The 21,428-nt window shown below is 35.5% G+C and overlaps 1 protein-coding gene across 2 annotated transcripts in view; it reads right to left on the minus strand.

The window, feature by feature from the left end:
• TBC1D32 (TBC1 domain family member 32) overlaps nt 1-21,428 on the minus strand; it is a gene marked incomplete at its 5' end in the record, with an annotated part of 226,159 nt that overhangs the window by 107,473 nt on the left and 97,258 nt on the right. For both annotated transcript variants that reach the window (XM_080699878.1, XM_080699877.1), the window contains 2 exons: nt 11,128-11,244; nt 19,615-19,733. In XM_080699878.1, the coding sequence (XP_080556004.1) occupies nt 11,128-11,244; nt 19,615-19,733 (236 nt within the window). The remainder of the gene's footprint in view (nt 1-11,127; nt 11,245-19,614; nt 19,734-21,428) is intronic.

Raw genomic sequence — 21,428 nt, forward strand, 5'->3', positions numbered from 1 at the left:
GGTCATATCTTAAGAGTGAATATTAACTAATGCCTGAATTGCAATTTTTAAACAATAAAAGAAGTGAGGAGTCTCTGAAGACTAAGCCACAAAGTATACACAAAGAGATATAACACTGTATGAAACAGCAAGAACACAAAATAACAGATGCTTAGATATGTATACGTACCCCAAAACCTCAAGAGCAATGAAGAAATATCTTGATCAAAATAAATGCCTGCATTTGATTAAACATATACATGCAAAAAATAGAATTTCACAACAAAGTTGTGAAATGACTTCTCACTTTATAAGTGAATAAATTTTCACTTAAGGGAGAATATCAATGACAATTTAAAATCATACATGGGTCCCCGCGCTTGGGAGGCAGAGACAGGAGGATCACGCAGGTTCAAAGCCAGCCACGAGCACTGCCTTAGGAGACCCTGTTTCTAAAATAAAAATGTAAGAATAGGTCTGGGAGTGTAGCACAGAGGAAGAAGGGCTTCCAGGAACCCCAGTACCATCAAAAAATAAATAAATAAATAAAAATAAAGTCATACGTGGGGAAGGGGATGGAGAGAGGGAGGAGCTGGGGAGAAACTCAACAAGTGCTATGTGCATGTATATCACTATCACATTGAACTACATTATGATGTGACACAATAATGTGCCAACCGAAGTATTTAAAAAAAAACAAAAATAAACAAAAACTAAAGATTAAAATAAAATAAAATAAAAGTGCTAAAGATTAGAGGTAGTGTACCCCTATGTTCAACCCCCAGCTTAAAAAAAGAGTTGACTCTGCTTTTCCTGAAAAAAATTTATTTCAGATTTGCTATCAGAAACATCTAATTATGGCAGAGGCCACTGCTTTGCAGCCCCAGACATTCACCACCAGGCAATTCACCATATCAGGATTAACAGAGACTTCTGGGAAGATGGTGACCAAAAGAAGGAACACATCAGTCCTGCTGACATTTGATCTCAATGGCTGTGAAAACAGTGTCTTAACAAGATAAAGAAACCAGCATAAATTTGAACAGAGCATCAAGAATTGAAAGGCAGCAGAAACAACACAAAAAGGCAGAAAAAAAACTCCACCAGCCTCCAACAGCTATAGTCAAAGGGACCATGGTGGCACCATCTTGTCTCGCCCCATTGGGACTGCCGGCACTGTGGCCTCCAAAGACCCCCCAGAAAAAAAACTCAATGACTTGATGCTAAGTAAACGGCTACACCTCATCAGAATTTTAAGTGGTCAGCTCATCCTACCTGGACTCCAGCAACAACCTGCAGCAATGGCAGCCAAGCCCACTGTGCCCTCCAGACCTCAGGAGTGGCAATAAACATTGTAAATGAACCAGATGTCCCTGTGGAAGACCGCCCAGCGCAGCCACAGGAACTTGAGCGGCAAGCTATAAATTCACTAGGTCTGAGACTTTGAAGTTTACCGTAACAAAGGTGGGAGTGGGATGAAGAGGGGCGAGGCTTAACAGACAGCCCCCAGGACTAATCAGACAAAAAAGGCCTACAGTCCAAAATAGCACCCACCACCTGCAAAAGCAGGGAGAGACACAGGCTCAGGGGTCTGTGGAAACTGTCAAGATCGGCGCTTAAAACTAGATCCAAAGCCAAGGAACACCAGCCACCTGCATAGACTGAAAGTGTCTAAGAGACAGGCCCTTTCTGAGAGTTCAGAGACCCAGGCTTGTAGTGTAATGGTGCCGGTGGCACTTGGCACCTGCGCAGAAAGAGACACCAGAGCCCCAATCATTGAAGGAGACCAAAAAGAAGGGATATAAACTGACATCATCACTATCGGTTAAAGAGCAAATAACAGTGCTTGGAACATGCTTGAGAACCTATTATAGACTGTGTGCCTTAAACAACTGAAAGAATCCACATAAACTCAGGAGTACTGCAGAAACCAAGTCTTAGTATTCATATTTTGGTAGGGTTATTTTATTTTGTTGTTTTTGTTTTGTTTTTCATTTGTATGTGTGTGTATTTGTGTGGTTCCTTGTTTGCTATCATCTTCCACAATTTTACAAGCTTATTCCCTCTTTCATATCTACTCTCTTCTCTTGATCACTTTTCTTTTACTTCTTTTCTTTTCTTTGACTTGTATAAATCTACTTCATATCACTATACTAAATACTCTACAATGGTTACTACAATCCACCTGCATATTCACTGTCTCTACTCTCTACTATATATTACCTTACTAAACTCAAACTCTCATTCTACTCTATCCTCTCTACTATTTTACCTAATTATTGCATTTACTACTTCATCACCTTCCTCCTGACTCAACCTTCACCATTCAATACAACAAAACTTGCCCTTGTGTATACCATCTGATACCTACAGAGTGAGAAAAGTTATCAAAAGCAACAAAAATACAAACTTAAAAAAAACTGAAATCATGAGGAGGAGTAGCAAGAAAGCAATGAGCTCCCACAACCCCAAAATAACAAAATCAGACAACAAACAATTACAGAATCACCAGAAAGACAAATCAGAACTTTAATAGTAGAAATGATTCAGGACCTCCCCAAAAAATCTAGAGAGTGCATAAAAGAAATAGAGAAACAAATAAAGAATCTGACACCCTGAATGGGAATCAGAAAAACGTTCTGAAGGAAGTGAAGGATGCAACCTTAAGTGAAGGTGTCAATACAAACAGTGGATTAGATCACATGGAAAATAGAATCTCACTCTAAGATAAACACATATAATTTAGAAAAATCCAATTCAACAACATGAATGGACATTGAAGAGATGGGCCCATCATAAAAGAGCTAACGTAAGAATAACAGGCATAGAGGAGGTAATCGAAGGTTAAGCAAAAGGGATTAATAATTTTTTCAAAGAAGTAATATCAGAAAACTTTCCAAACACAAAAAGAGATCAATTCACTGTTACAAACTTATAGAACCCTCTTTAGACAATAGCAGAGAAAAGGTTCACCATGCCACATAATAGTCAAACTGATTAATGTAGAGGCCAAAGAGAGATTTTTAATAAAAGCTGGAACACAGGAACATTCTACCTCCAAGTTACACGCTCAGCCCTACTTTTTTTTATTCTTTACTTTGAAACAGGGTCTCACTGAGCCCTGTTGCAGGATTGCAAAGGATTCACTAAGTAGCTGAAGCTGGCCGCAAACCATGATCCTCCTGTCTCAGCCTCCCAAATGCTGTGAATACAAGCATGCACCACTACACCCAGCCAAGGAGAGAATCTTATAGACAACAAAAGCAAAAGACCATGTGAAATTCAGAGGCAAAACAATTAGAATCACTCCAGACTTCCCAAAACAAGTCATGAAAACCAGGAGCACCTGGAGCGGCATATTACAAACTCTGAAAGAAAAGAATTTGAAATTCAAATTTCCTACCCAGCAAAACTCTCTCTCAAATTTGAGAGAATAAATCTTTTTTATGGGAATAAATCTTCCACAAGAAAGAGAAGTTGAAAAAATTTATATCTTTCAAACCATCACTAGAGAATATACTCAAAGAGATTAATTACAAAAACTAAGTAATAAACTCCAGAACCAGAAAAAAACTAATTTTCATCCAACAAAAACTAAGCAAAAAACAAACACTACCTGAAAAGAAGTTAAATTCAAAATGTAAGAAATTAAAAATCATCTCTCAATAATCACGCTGAACAAAAAATGCCTCAACTTCCCAATAAAGATATAAAGTAGCAAAATGGATTTAAAACTAGCATCCATATATATGCTTCCTTCAAAAAAACATACCTTTAAAGCAACAGTAGTCACAACACTTTGAAGACAAGTATTAAGAGAAAAATTCATAGCACTGAGTGGCAACATAAGAACAGAAAATCACCAAATAAATAACCGAATGACAAACAACAAAGCCCTTGAAAAACAAGAACAGTCTTACAAAACTGGTGACAAATGCTTATAATCCCAGCATTCAGGAGGCTGACAGGAGGATCACAGTTCGTGGATAGCCTTAGCTACTACTCAGTGTGGTCCTTTGCAACTCAGTGAGACCCTGTTTCAAAATAAAGACTAAAATATAGGCCTGTGGGTGTAGCTCAGAGGGAGAATCCCCTTGGGCTCCATTCCAAGAACAGAAGAAAAAAAAAAAAAAAGAAAAAAACTAGAACAGCCTAACCCCAAGGACACTAGAGACAGAAAATTATTAAAAGCAGAGCAGAAATCAATGAACTACAGAATATTAAAGCAATACAGAACATCAACAAAACCAAAAGCTGATTTCTCAAAAACATAAACAAGATGGATAAACCACTAGACACCTAACCAAAAGAGAGAATCAGTCCAAATTACAAAAATAAGACATGAAAAAGGAGATAGTACCACCGACCGCATGGAAATCCAGAGGATTATAAAAACTATTTTGAAAAATAATACTCCAAATAAATGGAAAAGAGAAAAATCTGACAATTTTCTAGACACATAGAACCTTCCTAAATTCAATAAAAAAGATATAGAAAATGTAAATCCACCAATAGCAATAAAAAAGATTGAGGCAGCAATAAAGAGCCTAGCATCAAACAAAAACCCAGGACCAGATGGTTTCCCAAGTGAATTTAATAAAACCTTTATAGAAGAGCTAATTCCAATATTCCTCATTCTATTCCATGAAATAGAAAGAAATGAGAATATCCCAAATACATTCTACAAAGTCAACATAACATTAATACCAAAACCAATTAAAGACAGCTCAAGGAAAAAAAACTAAAGGACTATATGCTTGATAAAATTAGAAACAAAACTACTAAACAAAATACTAGCAATACTCATTCAAAATCACATCAAGAATATCATACACGATTACCAAGTAGGGTTCATCCCAGGAATGCAAGGCTGATTCAACATAGGAAAAACAATCCATGTAATTCATCACATAAACAGAACCAAGACAAATATCACATGATCATTTTAATAGACAGTGAAAGAGCATTCATCAAAATCCAACACCCATTTATGCTAAAAGCACTGCAGAGAATTGGAATAGAAGAACATATCTCAACATCATAAAGACAATCTAAAATAGGCCCACAGCCAACATAATATTAAATGGGGGTAAACTGCAAGAATTCCTCCTAAAAACAGGAACAAAAATGTCCATTATTACCACTTCTATTCAATATAGTACTTGAGACTCAAGCCAGAATAATACAGCAAGAGAAAGAAATCAAAGGAGTACAAATGGAAAAAGAAAAACTAAAGCTATACCAATTTGTAAATGACATGATGTTATACTTAGAAGACTTAAAAAACTCAACCAATAACTTATACAGCCCATCAACAAATTCAGCAAGGTGTCTACATACAAAATCAATCTTAGAGGACTTCCGGGAAGATGGCGATGGAGAAAAGCGGGGCTTACGAGCACCTCTAACAACCAATCTCTAATACTACAAAATCAGCACCTTTCATAGTCAGAAAACACCATCAGCAGAGAAACAAAAAATGTAATTACAAGGGACAGAGAAAAAGAGGGCTGGAAAAACGAGACACCAGAAAGAAAATAGATCACAGTGCTGCAGCCGGAGCGGCGGGAGCAACGGGCGCCATCTTTCCTTGCAGCACCAGGCCCCAGAGAGGAGGGGAACTCATAACGGAGCTCAGAGCCAGAGAGAAGATACACCGGCCTCACTCCTGAGGACGCGGCAGCAGTGCTTTACTGCCAGCAGCAGCTGCGAATTCACTGGACAACTCCAGACCAACGCACTCAACAGCCCACCAGGCTCCAGAGAGGAGTAGTGGACAGCAAGCCGAGGTGAGCAGCTGCGGAACAGCCGGGCGGGATTCGGCAGATTTTTCGGTGCAGGGAGCATCTAAAGCTCCCAGTGGCTGGGCTCAGCACACCCTGCAGGGACTCAGAGCGGAGCGCAAAACCAGAGAAGAAATACACCAGCAGAGAAGAAATAAGGCCGAGGGCGTGGCAGCGGCACCATATTGCCACCGGTGGCAACAGCAGCAAATTCATGGAGTCCACTACAGCTCCATCGACACATTCAACAACAGTGAGTCAAATTGCGGCCCCTAGAGAAGAAATCCCAGCACTACACTCCCAGGGACTTGACCCAGTGGGGGCGTGGTGGTGGCAGAGATATCACACCATAGGAGAACGCCCAACCTGGCACCTCCCATGGTCTAAAGCAGCCTCGATTGACTCCTTGGGTCTGAGACTCTGCGATACAACCTAGTAAAGGAGTAGTGGGGACTGAGATACCACAGACTCGAGATCCAGAGCACATTAAGTGAAGTCTTAGTGACCCAAGGGAAGAACCCAGAGAAGACACAAACTTCTAAAATCATTGGAAAGAGGAATAACAATGGAGCAATGAATGCCCACAACCCCACAACATCAGAACCTGATAAAACAAAAATTCAGAGATTTCTAGAAGACCAAATCAGGAAAATAACTGTAGAAATAATAGAGGTGTTTCAAAAAGAATTCAGAGAGAGCCAAAAAGAGATAAAGGATGCAATTAATGAAGTAAAGGCCTCAATTCAAAGCATGAACAACCAATTAGACCACATGGAAAATAGAATCTCGCTCTTAGAAGATGATCACTCCAGAAATGAACTCATAGTCTCTAAGTTAGAAAAAAAAAAAATCCGACAGCAGGAATCTGACATTGAAGAAATATGGACCCATTTTAAGAGAGCTAACCTAAGAATAATTGGAAGAGAGGAGGGAAAAGAATGTGAAACCAAAGGGATTAACAATCTTTTCAAGGAAATAATAGCAGAAAATTTTCCAAACATAGAGCAAGAGGTCGATACACAGGTCCAGGAAACTTATAGAACGCCCTTTAGACAGGATCGGAGAAGAGGATCCCCATGCCACATACTTGTCAAAATGACCAATGTGGAAGCCAAGCAGAGAATCTTAAAGGCAACAAAAACAAAGGGCCAAGTGACATTCAGAGGCAAACCAATTAGAATCACTCCAGACTTCCCAAACCAAGTAATGAAAGCCAGAAGGGCTTGGAGTAACATATTCCAAACTCTGAAAGAAAACAACTTCCAGCCAAAAATTTCCAACCCAGCAAAACTTTCTATCAAATTAGATGGGGAAATAAGAAGCTTCCATGACAAACAGAAACTGAAGGAATTTATGTCTTCAAAACCAGCGCTAGAGAAAATACTCAGATTAACCACAAAGAAGAATTAGGTAACACACAACAGATCCAGAGAAACAAGATTTTCCATCCAATAGACAACTAAGATTGGTTATCTGTGGAGATTCATTATTAATGTTAGTCTTTTACCTATCTCTAAATTGTACTGTTTGCTTTTATTGTTGCTAATTTTTGGTATTTCTAGTTGGAATATTAATATACCTTCAGATATAGCATTTGGAAATATTTTATCCCATTCTATCAGTAACTTTTAACTCTGTTTACATTGTCTTTGGATATACAATAGTTTTTTTTAATTTTTAGGGAGCTTGTTTACCCTTCTGTTGCCTGTGCCATTGAAATCATATCCAAGAAATCACTACCAATTTCAATGTTGTGAGGTTTAATGACCCAGATTTTCTTCTAAAAGTTCATAGTCTTAAGATTTATATTTAGGTCTTTTATCTATTTTGAGTTAATATTTGTATATGGTGTTAGGTAAGGGTCCAATTTTATTCTTTTTCATGTAATTATTATTTTCAACAATATTTAGTTAAAAGATTATTATTTCCTCCACCAAATGTTTGTGGAAACCTAACTTGACAATATATGGAAGAATTTATCTTTAGGCTTTTATTTAACTCCAATGGTTTATATATCTGCCTTTATAACAGTACTACACTGTTTCAATTATTGTAGCTTTATATAGTTTGAAATCAGAAAATATACATCTTCTAGCTTTGTTCTTTTTCGAGATTGTTTTGGGTATCTAGAGTCCATATTCCAAATTAGGATAGATTTTTTCTTAAAAATAAATAAATGTATGATAGTTTCACCTAAAAAGAAAAAAGAAAAAAATATTCTCTGGTAAGAAAGAAAGCAAAAAGAAATATTGAAATGTTATCTTTAAGTCATCAAAAACTTGGTATCAGAAAAATGAAACTGTTCTGTGAGATTATCATTGTTAATTTTGGATAAATTGCTATAATACTAGATGTCAACCACTAAGCCAAGCATGGGAAGGAGGGATGGGGAGGGAATAGAGTGGGGATCGGGTAGGGGCTAATTGGGTGATGTGTGCATGTATGTCTACAAAAGTTTTTTTTTTTTATCCCATTATGATGTATGAATACAGTGCACCAATAAAAAAAATAAATTTATAAAAAAGAAATCAATCTTAAAAAATCAGAAGTTGAGCCGGGCATGGTGGTGCACGCTTGTAAACCCTACCCTTGGGAGGCAGAGACAGGAGGATCGCGCAGGTTTTAAGCCAGCCACGCGCGCTGGCTTAGGAGACCCTGTTTCCAAACTAAAAAAAAAAAAAAAAAAAGTAAAAATAGGTCTGGGAGTGTAGCCCATAGGTAGAGGGGCTTCCAGGAACCCCAATACCACCAAAAAAAAAAACCAGAAGTTTTCCTGTATGCCAAAAATAAGTCCACTGAAAAAGAAATCCAGAAAATACTTCCATTCAAAATATTCCCCCCCAAAAAATTAGTAAAAAACCTAACCAAGGAAGTAAAAAACTTCTACCAAAAAAAAATATAAAACATTGAAAAAGGAAATCAAAAAAGAACATAGGAGATGGAAAGGTCGTCTATGTTCCTGGATAGGCAGAATAAATATCTTCAAAATAGCCATTCTTCCAAAAGTGATCCTCAGTTTCAATGCAATACCTGTTTAAATTACCAAAATCATTCCTTAGACATAGAAAGTCCATCCTTAAATTAATTTGAAACAAGAAAAAAACCAGAATAGCCAAAGTAGTTCTCAGCAACAAGAACCATGACAGAGACATCATAATACCTGACTTCAAACAATACTACAAAGCCATAGCGATAAAAAACAGCATGGTACTGGCACAAAAACACAAACATAGACCAATGGGAAAGAAGAGAAGACTCAGAAACATTTCTGCACACTTACAGCCAACTGATTTTTCAAAAAGGGGCCATAAACATACACTGGAAAAAAGATAGCCTGTTCAACAAATGGTATTGGCAAAACTGATTAACCATATGCAGAAAAATGTGCTTTCTTCCTGACCACTTTTCTTGTTCATGTGTTTCTCTTAATGTACTCTTAAATATGTTGGGCATGAAAAAGTATATTCTGCACTATTATATATATCAAGTATACTTGCCTCTCTTATGTAAGTTCTGTGAAGGAAATGAGCATTTTGTCTCTTCCTCCTGAAGTTTAATAATTGCATAAATATTCTGCCACTCTTCTTCTATCTGTTCCCCCATTCCTTTCCAGTTTCCTTTTTTTTACTGCTACTTTTGTCTCTTGAAGTAGAAAGTAATGTAAGGCATAATGACATTTTGTCTATACATAATTTAATATGCATCGCTCATAAGGACTTTTTTGCTTTGATTTGAATTATTAACATAAGTCATAATGGAATTATATCAAAATATTAGCTATAATATCCTAATATTATCTAATATATAGTCTATAAGCTATACCTGAATATGCACTAGATTTCATATATATGAAAACCTAAGAAAACAGTCAAGCCACTGCTTTACATTAAATAATAAAACTCATTTATATTTGTTTCTTATAATCTATTTCTAAAAGTTAACAATATTGGGAAAATTCTATAAGCAATTATTAGACATCTACTCTGTGCTACACATTAAGTACAACTAAGATATTCTACTTTCAAGTACTCAATATTGTGGGAGAGACAGACACATAAATGGCTAAGTATAAAACTACCTAAGAAATAATAAGAGATAAAAATTAAGCATAAAATACAACTGGAAAACTAAGAAAATAAGAAAATCTAGAATAAAAGGTTAATAATAGAAGTACCTGTCTTTGTTTTGGTTTGGCTTTGTGGCACTAGGGATTGAATACAGGGGCATTTTATCTCTGAGCTAGACCCTCAGCCTCATTTTACTTATTTTTATTTTGAAACAGGGTCTCTAAGTTGCTGAAAGCCTTGCTAAGTTGCTTAGACTGGATATGAGCCTGTGATCTTCCTGTCTCAGTCTCCCAAGAACTGAGATTACAGGTGTGCACTACTATGCCCTGGCTAGAGTAACTATATTTATAATTCATTTCAAGTAAGTTATTAAAAATTTTCCCAAGTAGAAAAGTATTTGAAATTTAAAATATTTAAGATCAATACTGTGTTTATAAAAACAATAACTTAAAAAACAAAATGACTAGAAAAAATAATGATTAATAATGTAGTTTTGGTATCAAGAAATTATAAATCTTTTTTTTTTTTTGGTGGTACTGGGGTTCCCGGAAGCCCTTCTACCTCCGGGCTACACTCTCAGACCTATTTTATACTTCTTTTTTATTTGGAAACAGGGTCTCTTAAGCCAGCGCAGTGGGCTCCGAACCTGCGCGATCCTCCTGTCTCCACCTCCCAAGCGCGGGGATTACAAGTGTGCGCCGCCACCACGCCTGGCAAGAAATTATAAATCTTGATATGCAATATATACAAATTTATATGTATTTTATTTAAAAATTTACCCTAAAGATAAGAAACTAAGTATTTTGATGGCTCAATCAAAATAAATTTAGAAGTATAAAATAAGTCTCAAATTAAACAAATATGTATATGCAACCGTCATGAAGCAATAATATACAGTTCATTAAAATATAAGCAGAAAAGATATTGGACTCCTAAGATAAAATTCATTCCTAATTATCCTCACCAATGAAAGGGTGGAACTGGTATGACTAATAACATAATGAGTCATCTAAAACTCATTCCTACATACACTTCTATTGGGCTAAGTAACTTTCTTGGTTTGGGGAGAGGGTTATGCTTAACTTCTGATACATGTAGGGACAACTGTATATCCAGGATCAAGGTCTGTTTTCATGGATTATTCAAAAGTTAATAATCCATGGATAAATAATCAAATTACTTTTTAAATGCCATTAAACAGTGGTTTGGCTTTTTCTTTTTTTGTCAAATTACATTTTTACTCCCCATCTCAAATAACAGACATTTATAAAAGAAAAAAGTAGAAAAAAATGACTTACAATAATACATGTTGGGACTTCTCGAAGAGAATATTCTTTTTTATTAGGAAGCTCTTGACTGCCTACCAGCTCATACACAGCAGGATACAGTAGCAAGTTCACCAGTGCTAGAAAAGACTAGGAAGAAATGGGAGAAAAGTCATTTAAATTGTTTATTTTTCCCCCAACAATAATCACAAAAAGCTATAAATGCAAAATTATATAGCTATATCACTGTGAAGGCTAATTTTTTTTAAAAAAACTAATTAATCCATATTAGTGTGAAATACATATAATGATAACTACAAAACAGTTAACATAGCTGTGCATGGAGATACAAATCTTATAATCCCAGTAATTGCAAGGCTGAGACAGGAGGATCTCAGGTTAGAGATCAGTTTCAACAATTTAATGAGGACTTGGCAACCCAGCAAGACTGTTTCCAAACAAAAAATAAATGTGCTGGGAATATAGCTGGTAGGTAAAATGCCCCTCAATTCAATCCTTACTATCACAAAAAACAAATGACAAAAAAGTTAAAACAAAGAATAATATTTTGTGTGCTGACAATGCATGATATAACTACTATAAAACACACGAGAGAAAACATTTTAAAATGTGAATTATCTCTTGAAAAGTTTGGTTCTGGCAAAAAAAGAAAACGAAAATTATCCATCTTTGTCATTCTTTGTACTACTTTATCTGATAGGAAATAAAACACATGAGTATAATACTTAAGGACTGTCGCACTACCCTCAGGCCTTAAAATTCTAATATATTCATTGGATATCTGACTAACCTAGATGATGCAGTTCATTTTTGGGGGGAAAGGCACACTTGGAGATGGAACCCAAGGTACCCTACCTCTGATAGCCCATTTTATGTTTTATTTTATTGTTTGCTAAGAGTCTCACTATATTGATAAGGCTGCCCCCAAACCTGCAATCCTCCTAACTCAGCAGTCCCCCATCCCCAACCCGTACAGGGATTACAGACAGGCACCAGCATACCTAATTTGTAGTTAATTTTAAACAACCATGGCTTTAAGCTCCCTATTCTAGCTTCAACTTCTTAAAAGCAAGCAGAACATTTTTCTCAGACACATTGCATTCTTTGTCTCCCCAATTCAAAAGGGTACAGTGGTTGCCCATCACAAAACATCGAGTCTAAACCCTTAACTGGATTTTCAAGGCACTTTTTTCAATAATAGACATCATTTTTCTCTTTCCCCTCAAATGCCTTAGTAATTGCTATCCATCATGAAGTCACCATTCCAATCAAATCTGTCTATGGTCTACTTCAACTGTTGGCCACCCCTACACACTCTTCTGATCCCACCGCATGTTCCTCCTGCCCTCCCACCCAGATAGTTCTCAAAACTTTGTTACTTCTATTTCAGAAAACTTCCCAATTAACTCTGCTACTTCTAGAAGCTCTTTATTCTGTCACTATTTATACTTTTAGCTTGTATAATTTTAATTGTAGTTTTTGCATTTTGATTAATAGTGTTCCGATTAACAGTTTAATTTGTTTAAATGTTCTATTAGACTCAGAAAATCAAAACTATGGGATATGTACAAAATAAAATTTTACTCAGCCATAAAGAAGAACAAAATTATGTCATTTGTGGGAAATGGATGAAACTAGAAAACATTATGCTAAGTGAGATTAGTCAATCACAAAAAGAAAAAACCTGCCGGGTATGGTGGCACATACTTGTAATCCCAGCATTCGAGAGGTAGAGACTGGAGGATCAGTTCATAAACAGCCTCAGCTACTTAGCAAGGCTCTTCGCAACTCATTGAGACCCTGTTTCAAAAATAAAAGACTAAAAAAATAGGGCTGGGGGTATAGCTCAGAGGTAGAATGCCCCTGGGTTCCATGGAAGGAAGGAAGGAAGGAAGGAAGGAAGGAAGGAAGGAAGGAAGGAAGGAAGGAAGGAAGGAAGGAGAAAAAAACCTAATATGTGGAAGCTAGGGAGGAAAAAAAAGGGAAAACGTCACAGAAGGAATTCTAGATGAAGAAAGAGAAACCACAAATGAGAAAATAAGGTGACCTAACTTAAGGGGATGGGAGCAGAGAAAAGGGAAATCCCCTAATGTTATGATGTATATTAACAAACATATCAAAGTTGATCATTAAGCCAAACATGAGAAGGAAGAAGGGGGAGGGTATGGGGTAGGAAATAGGGAAGGGCTAAATGAGTTATGTATGCATTTATGCCTCTACTATCTGCACCCCATTAAGATGTATGACTACAATGCACCAATAAAAAATAAAAAACAAATTTGAAAAAGTTCAAAAAACCATTTAATACAATCTCTCTACTAGATGGAAAAGTTGAAGTCCAGATAAGTAAGGTGGTGTAAATAAGAATACATAAAATGAGTTATGTATGCATTTATGCCTCTACCATCTGCACCCCATTAAGATGTATGACTATAATGCACCAATAAAAAATAAAAAACAAATTTGAAAAAGTTCAAAAAACCATTTAATACAATCTCTCTACTAGATGGAAAAGTTGAAGTCCAGATAAGTAAGGTGGTGTAAATAAGAATACATACCCAGAAGACTGACAGCAGAACTAATCTGTATTTTTTTATTTTCAGGATATGGTTTATTCATTACAAATCATATTATTTAAAGATACTGTTTAACAATATAACCCTTGTTCTACAATCCTTTTTTGAAAACTGGAAAGTAGAGTCTATTTTATATCTCTTCACTTATATTAAATGCCATCTTATTTAACAAGTAACGGGGGCTATGCGCTAAAAATATTTAACACAGAATGGTTTGTAACAAATGCTATTTCTGGATTAAAAAATAAAAATCACAGGTGCGTGTGTGTGCATGCAGGCACATGCGCTGTTTATGTGTCTGTCTATGGTATTAGGGATTAACCCCAAGGGAATTATACCTCCAAGCTACATGCACCAGCCCTCTTGCATTTTTTATTTGGAAATAGAGTCTTGCTATGTTGCTGAATCTGTAATCCTCCTGTCTCAGACTCCCAAGTACTGGATTACACCCAGCACAGTAAGTGTTCTTAAAGAGTCCATGTTTTCTTCTATAATGTAATCTTCCTAAAATAAAATTGGAATTTCTAACCAACTCTGAAAAAAATGATTTAAAGCTAATATTTATTTAGAGAATGATAACATTATCAAAGACTAACAATACAAATGTAAAAACGTGGTTGTGATTTACAAGTTATTTACCTATTTAAAAAGAATACTACTCTAAAAGTATGCACAAAAGAGAAGAAAGAAAAACTGATTACCAAGAAATGAATGTGTAAAAAAAAAGAAATGAATGTGTTAGGAATATGTCTACTAACTATACATAAAATGAACTGCAGGTAAACTAGAGAGTTCATGGGTATCTAGGAAACCACTGTACAAAGTAATTTACTAATTACCAAGTGTTGACTAGAAAGATGACTAATAAAATATTTCAATAGAGCTTTATTTATAATTCAATTTGTCATGAGATATAAACAAAAATGCTCCATAATTTGAATATGCAAACATTTCATAATGATCTTATTACTAATCCAGCAATATTTAAATTCTATCAAAAATACAAACTTCCCTCTTAGTACTTGGTAGGTTGAGACAGAAGGATTGCAGGTTTGAGGTCAGCCTCAGCTACTTAGTGAAGCCATGTGCTTCTTTGTGAGATCCTGTTTCAAATGAGAGAATAAAAAAATAGGGCTAGGAGTGAAGCTTGGAGGCAGAATGCCTCTGGATTCAACCCTCAGTACTGCAAAAATAAATAAATAAATAAAATGCATCCTTACCTTCATGTTTAAAATATCTGTCCTAATTAAAACAAATGACAGAGTAAAAAAAGTTGTAATAAATGTCCATTTTGATAGCAAAAGACATGTATTTTTTATAAGGTACATGTATCAATATTATATTGAGGACTATTGTATTATATAAGAACTATTCCATTAGTATTTATAGAAGTCCCTTTCTAATAAATAAAATAATTTCAACTACATACAATTGGTGGTAACTTCTGGTATGCTACTCTAAATATATCAAGTAAAACTTCAGATGAAAAGAATTCAATACATATATCGGAACCAAAATAACCTGAATGTTAAAGAGACTTGAGATTTCAGCAGTTTGTCTCCAGAAGAAACAAATCCATTTTTCATGCACGAGGCATTTTTAAAGGCACGAGCATATAGCAAAATTGCTATGCACTCTGGAGCTAAAAATATTTACAATGAAATCATTGGTTTGAGGTGAGGCTAGTATCAGACATTCTCTTAAAATTCACAGTAGCACTACTGTCTACACATTAGTGTTTTGAACAAAAAAATAAGGTCTGTGCAATAATGATAAGAGAAGTAATAGGTCAAATGCTTGATATATTTTAAGACTAAGCATAAATTACCTAAATCACAATTTTTCTCACTTATTAAAATTCTTTCAGATTGATAATTATCATTTCACTAGTTTATTCATTCAAAATATTTTAACTAAAGATGCTTATCAGTAGTAGTTCCCACTGCTGATATATGAACAACATTATTAAATGGTATGTTTTTTGGGGGGTTGTTTGTATGTAACAACAAAAGACAGATGTAGAGAGTCCCACTGCTAACAATAAAAATATAAAGAAATGGTCCTTACCCTCAAGGACTCTTGGTGTAGCTCGGGAAAAATACAGTATGAGATCACATAAATGAGTGTCTTCCCTTGACACTACAGAGAGGGGGAATGGCAATGAGGAGGATGACCATAAGCAACAACGTGCAGAGGTGAGGGATAGGCTGCAGAAGAAGCAGGACCCCATGGAGGCAGAGACTTGAGAGGTTAATGAGCTCTAACTTTATCCTCTAGGAAAAAAGAAGGAACTAACACATGTTTTAAGGAAAGTAGTGAGAATTACATTTTACATTTTTGGTAGAGTACTTTTCTGAAAGAAAATGGTTTTGATGGTAGAAAATGTTGAGGTTAAGAACAAATTTGGATCTGAAAGTTTCAAGAATGACTATTATTCTGGAGCTCTATTTCAAACACTGATGATAGAGTACTCAGAAAATAAGTGACTCTATGGTAATTTGAGGGCTGGGGATAGAACTCAGTAGTAGAGCATGTGCTTAGTATACTGAAGACCTGGGATTCAATCCCGAGCACCAAAAAAAAAAAAAAAAATTTTTTCAAGAGAACACAAATATGAGGAAAGAAACGTGCAGAAAGAAAAGAAGAACTCTATTTAGTTCACTTGCCCATTTTTGGATTGGATTATTTGTTTTCTTAGCACTGAGTTTGAGTTATCTGTATTGGTCCTCTATCAGAGAAACAGCAAAAAATTTCTCCCATTTTGTAGGCTCTTTGTTGAGGTTCTTGAAAGCTTTTTCTCAGTACAGACGCTCTTCAGTTTAACGTAATCCTATGTATTGATCCTCCTTTCAATTGCTTGCCTCTTTGAGGTGTTGTTGAGAAAGTTTTAACCTATGCCTATATGTTAAAAGTGTTTAATTTAAAAAAATTTTAACTAGCTTATTTACTTATTTACATATTTATTTGAAACAAGGAACTGAATCCAGGAGCATTCTACCTCCAAACCTTTTTTTGTTTTGTTTTGAAACATGGCCTCACTAAGTTACTGAGGTCTCCTTAACTTATTGAGGCTGAACCTGAAATCCTCCTGTCTCAGTCTCCAGAGTAATGGGATTACAGGCATGCGCCATCATGCCCAGTTTTAGGTTCTTTCTTTCTTTCTTTCTTTCTTTCTTTCTTTCTTTCTTTCTTTCTTTCTTTTTTCTTTTTCTTTCTTTCATGCAGCTTCAATTTCTGTGTGTGTGTGTGTGCCTTAATTGATTTTATTGGTGTATTCTAATTATACATCATAATGAGGTTCAAAGTGATACAAACACACATGCACAGAGCACTTGGTGTATTTCCTTCTGCATCCCACTCCACTACCCCCATAGCTCCCCATATATACTACCGAGATTGGCATGACACCTTCATGCATGAACATGGCATTATTTAAACTGCTTCCTTCTCCATTTCTCCTTACTCCTTCCTCAACTTCCACTCCAATTCCCTTCCATCCCTTCTATTGGTCTCTCTCTTCTTTTGACTGAAGTTCTTTGTTTCCTATTTTTCTCTCTAGCTTCCATGTGTGAGAGAAAACACGACCCTTGATTTTCTGAGACCGGCTGATCTCATTTAGCATAAGATTGTCTAGATCCTTTCATTTTCCTGCAAATGACATAACTGTACTTCGTGGCTGAGTAAAATCCCATTGTGTGTATATACCACATTTTTGCTATCCATTCATCTATTGATGGATACCTAAAAGCCAACAAAATTGGTGAACTCTTTTCTGAATTCAAAAAGAGAGGAAACTCACAGGAGTAAAATGAAAGAGGAAACATTATAAGTGATGTTATAGAATTGCAACAAAATTGTAATAGAACACTATTAAAACAATATGCCAACAAATTTGCTTCCATTTCTTTATAGCAATTTCGAATTTGCTCATTCATTATAAGAATATTTTCCTTCGTGTTCTAATAACTGCTTAAAAATCCTTCTAAAATAATTTCAGCTGGGCATGGTGGCACTCACTTTTAATTCCAGTTCTTGGGAGGCTGAAGCAAGAGGGTCACAGGTTCAAGACCAGCCTGAGCAACTTAGTCAGACTCTGTTTCAACATAAAAGATAAAAAGGACAAGGGATATATTCTGGGGGTAGAACAATCCTGGTTCCATCCCCAGTACCAATAAATTAATTAATAACAACAATAATTTCAACTGCATTTCACCATAACTCTCAGGTTTTTCTTGATTATGAGTTATATTTACCTTCTTCTTCAAATGTCTGGTAGTTTGGAGGTATTATCTCACTAATTGTGATGATATACATTACAGAGATGCTGGATTCAGTTATATTCCCTAAATAATATAGTAGTTTTTTTCTTTGTTTATTAGTCATGTCAACTAGACTCAAACTGTAAATTCTGATGTTTGTAACAGGCATCATCTAATATCTTTCGAAGGCTCACACATAAAGCTGACAGTTAAAAGAAATTAGCCTATGCTTGGTTTATAGTTTAAAGGCTGTCCATATATTTGAGCAGAGTATATAGAGAGACTTTGGAGTATTCTCTACGTAGCATCATATCTTCCAGTAACCACTTCCATTTTCCATCTGCTACATAGCAGTAACCTCTGTATTCTGATTCTTTAAGCTTTCTGATTATGTATTTCTATCTGGGGACCATGAACTGATACTTGTCCTTGGCAAAAATCTGTTGAATCCAGAATAGTAAGCAGTACCATCCTCTTTGTTCATATATTGGCTCTCCGTTTCCTGCTTATTTTTGTTCATTACAATCCTTTTAATCACTTAAGTTTAAATTGTCTTTCCAGAGTTTATTGTTTTGTTTTTTGTTTTTGTTTGTTTGTTTGTTTTACGGTACTGGGGTTCCTGGAAGCCCTTCTACCTCCGGACTACACTCCCAGACCTATTTTATATTTGTTTTTTTGTTTTTTTTTTTTTTTTTTTTTTGGAAACAGGGTCTCTTAAGCCAGTGCGGCTAGCCTCAAATTTGCGTGATCCTCCTGTCTCCACCTCCCAAGCACAGGGATCACAAGCGTGCACCACCACGTCCGGCAAAGTTTACTTTTTTTATAGGAGTGAATTGGTCTACTATTCTAAAATGTTGAGCTTTTTCTTTTAAAAAAAAAAAGTAACTATATGACAACTTTTGAATAAAAATTTTCTAGGTTACCAATAAGTCAAAATTAGGAATCATCACTTCATTTTAGTGAAATTCAGAGAACATGTTATTATGGTAAAGCCTTATAACTATAATACTATATGATGTAGATGCTTTAAAAAAAGTCTGCCCATTACTCTAAACAATACCATCTTCTCTCTGCCTACCCTTCCTTCAAAGAATCATGATATTCAAGCTCAGGGACAAAAAGCTGCTTTGGCTTTTGTAATGGTTAATTGATTTTGTTTGTTTCCACAATTTTTTTTCAAAAGGCCTGATATGTTATTCCCTATTAAGAAAGGAAAAACTCTTGAATAACATGAGAGAAAAGCATCTTTGTAAAGTATTATTCCCAAGGAACATTTCTACTGTTCATTAAATTTACTTTGTTTTTTTTCTTTTTTTCTTTTTCTTTTTTAATTTAATTTTATTTATTTTTTTGGTGGTACTGGGGTTCCTGGAAGCCATTCTACCTTCGGGCCACACTCCCAGACCTATTTTGTACTTTTTAATTTAGAAACAGGTTCTCTTAAGCCAGTGCAGCTGGCTTTGAACCTGCAATATCCTCCTGTCTCAGCCTCCCAAGTACAGGGATTACAAGCATGTGCCATCACACCCAGCAACTTTGAAAAAATAAAATTAGATACAGAAAAATGGTAAAAGTGTACTTAAGAAAGTCTGCTGAATTTAACTGTACATTAAGTTTAGATGAAGTAATTTCTGTGAAATACATTTTGCTACATAACTTCTTACCTTTTGACAGCTTCGGTCAATAGGATCCACTGGAGTAGATTTGGGATGGATTACTCTAACATCATCTCTTCCACATTCCAGATTGGACCATAATTCAGTTAAAAGTGCATTGATGAACCCTAGAAATAATTACTATTCTATGTCATATTTACAGTATAATATTTCTTTGGATAATGAAGAAAAAACATGATTATCCCTAAGAAAAGACTATCTTTTAAGATACATATTTTTATCTTCTATTAGGAAATAATCTTTACCTTAATAAAAAAAAAACCTCCTATTGTTAATACACTTTTCTGATTGCTTAACATTATAAAACTTGACAAGAAATAACTGAGAAAGTATTTCCATGAAGGACTGCTGAATTGTGAGTCCTAACTTTTATGCTTTAGCCAATAATTCCTCTAAATACATCTTCCTGGCAAAACTGGTTAACTATATGCATAAAAATGGACATTAACCCCACTTTTTCACCATGTACAAGAGTCAATTCTACTTGGCAAAAATTTTCTCCCATCCTGACAGCTCTCTATTGAGGTTCTTGATAATTTCCTTTACTGTACAGAAGCTCTTCAGTTTCGTACAATACCACATATTGTTTCTCCTTTTTCAAACTACCAAACTAATGCATGCATATCTCTGTTCATAGCCACACAATACACAATTGCCAAACTATGGAACCAGCCAAGATGTTCATCAACAGATGAGTGGATTACAAAACTATAGGATAAATATGTACACAATGGAATTTTACTCAGCCACAAAGAAAAACAAAATTACATCATTTGCAGGGAAATGGATGGTACTGGAGAACATTATGCTAAGTGAGATTGGTCAGCCACAAAAAGTAAAAAATCAGATGCTCTCCCTAATATGTGGAAACAAGGGGGAAAAAGGTCATTGGAGAAACTTTAGCAAAGAAGGAAAAATCATAGATAAGCAAACGACCTAATATACGTCATGTACATTCACAAACATATCAAAGTCAATCACTAAGCCAAACATGAAGGAAGAGGGAGGGAATGGGGTGGGCAGTGCGGAAAGACGAGTGATGTGTGTATGTATGTCTCTAACATCTTGTACCCCATTAAGATGTATGTCTATAACACACTAATTTAAAAAATTCAAAAATAAGATTTACACTCTGCTCTGCAGATGAGCCAACAGCATAAGGCAACCAGAAATGTTACACGATTGGTAGTAAAGATAAAGAGGGGCTTCAGGAAGCGGGGTGGGCATACAAAAAGCAAAAGTATGTCCCTTACACGCACGTGCGCACACAATTCTAATGAGCCAACTACTATATAACTAAATGAAAATAAACATTAAACTTGATAATTAAATTCCTCTATAAAAAATAAAATCATATAGAAAAGTATAAAAATGGGTATGATAGTGCACACTTGTAATTCCAGTACTTGGGAGGCTAAGACAGGAGGATCTCAGGCTCATACCCAGCCTCAACTACTTAGTGAGGCCTTCCAGAACTAATCGAGATCAAAGGGAAAAACAAAGGAAAAAAAGGGAAAAAAAATAGGGCTGAGGGTATAGCGAGGAGATAAAATGCCCTTGGGCCCAATCTCAACTACCACACACAAAAAAGGAAAAGTGTAAAAACAACATCTAACCATAAATATCTGTGGATTCATAATATTTGAGTAGTTAAGACTTCTTTGGTACAACTGAAAAGAAAATACAGACCTAAAAATAAGAATATCATAGTTTGATTTCCACATCTGCCAATTTATTAGGTGCACAACCTTGAAAAAAATCCCATGACTTTTGGAAACCCAGTTCCTCAAACTGACAACTGA

This window comes from Muscardinus avellanarius (genome assembly GCF_963383645.1).
Source record: "Muscardinus avellanarius genome assembly, chromosome: 8".
Classification (NCBI taxonomy): domain Eukaryota; kingdom Metazoa; phylum Chordata; class Mammalia; order Rodentia; family Gliridae; genus Muscardinus; species Muscardinus avellanarius.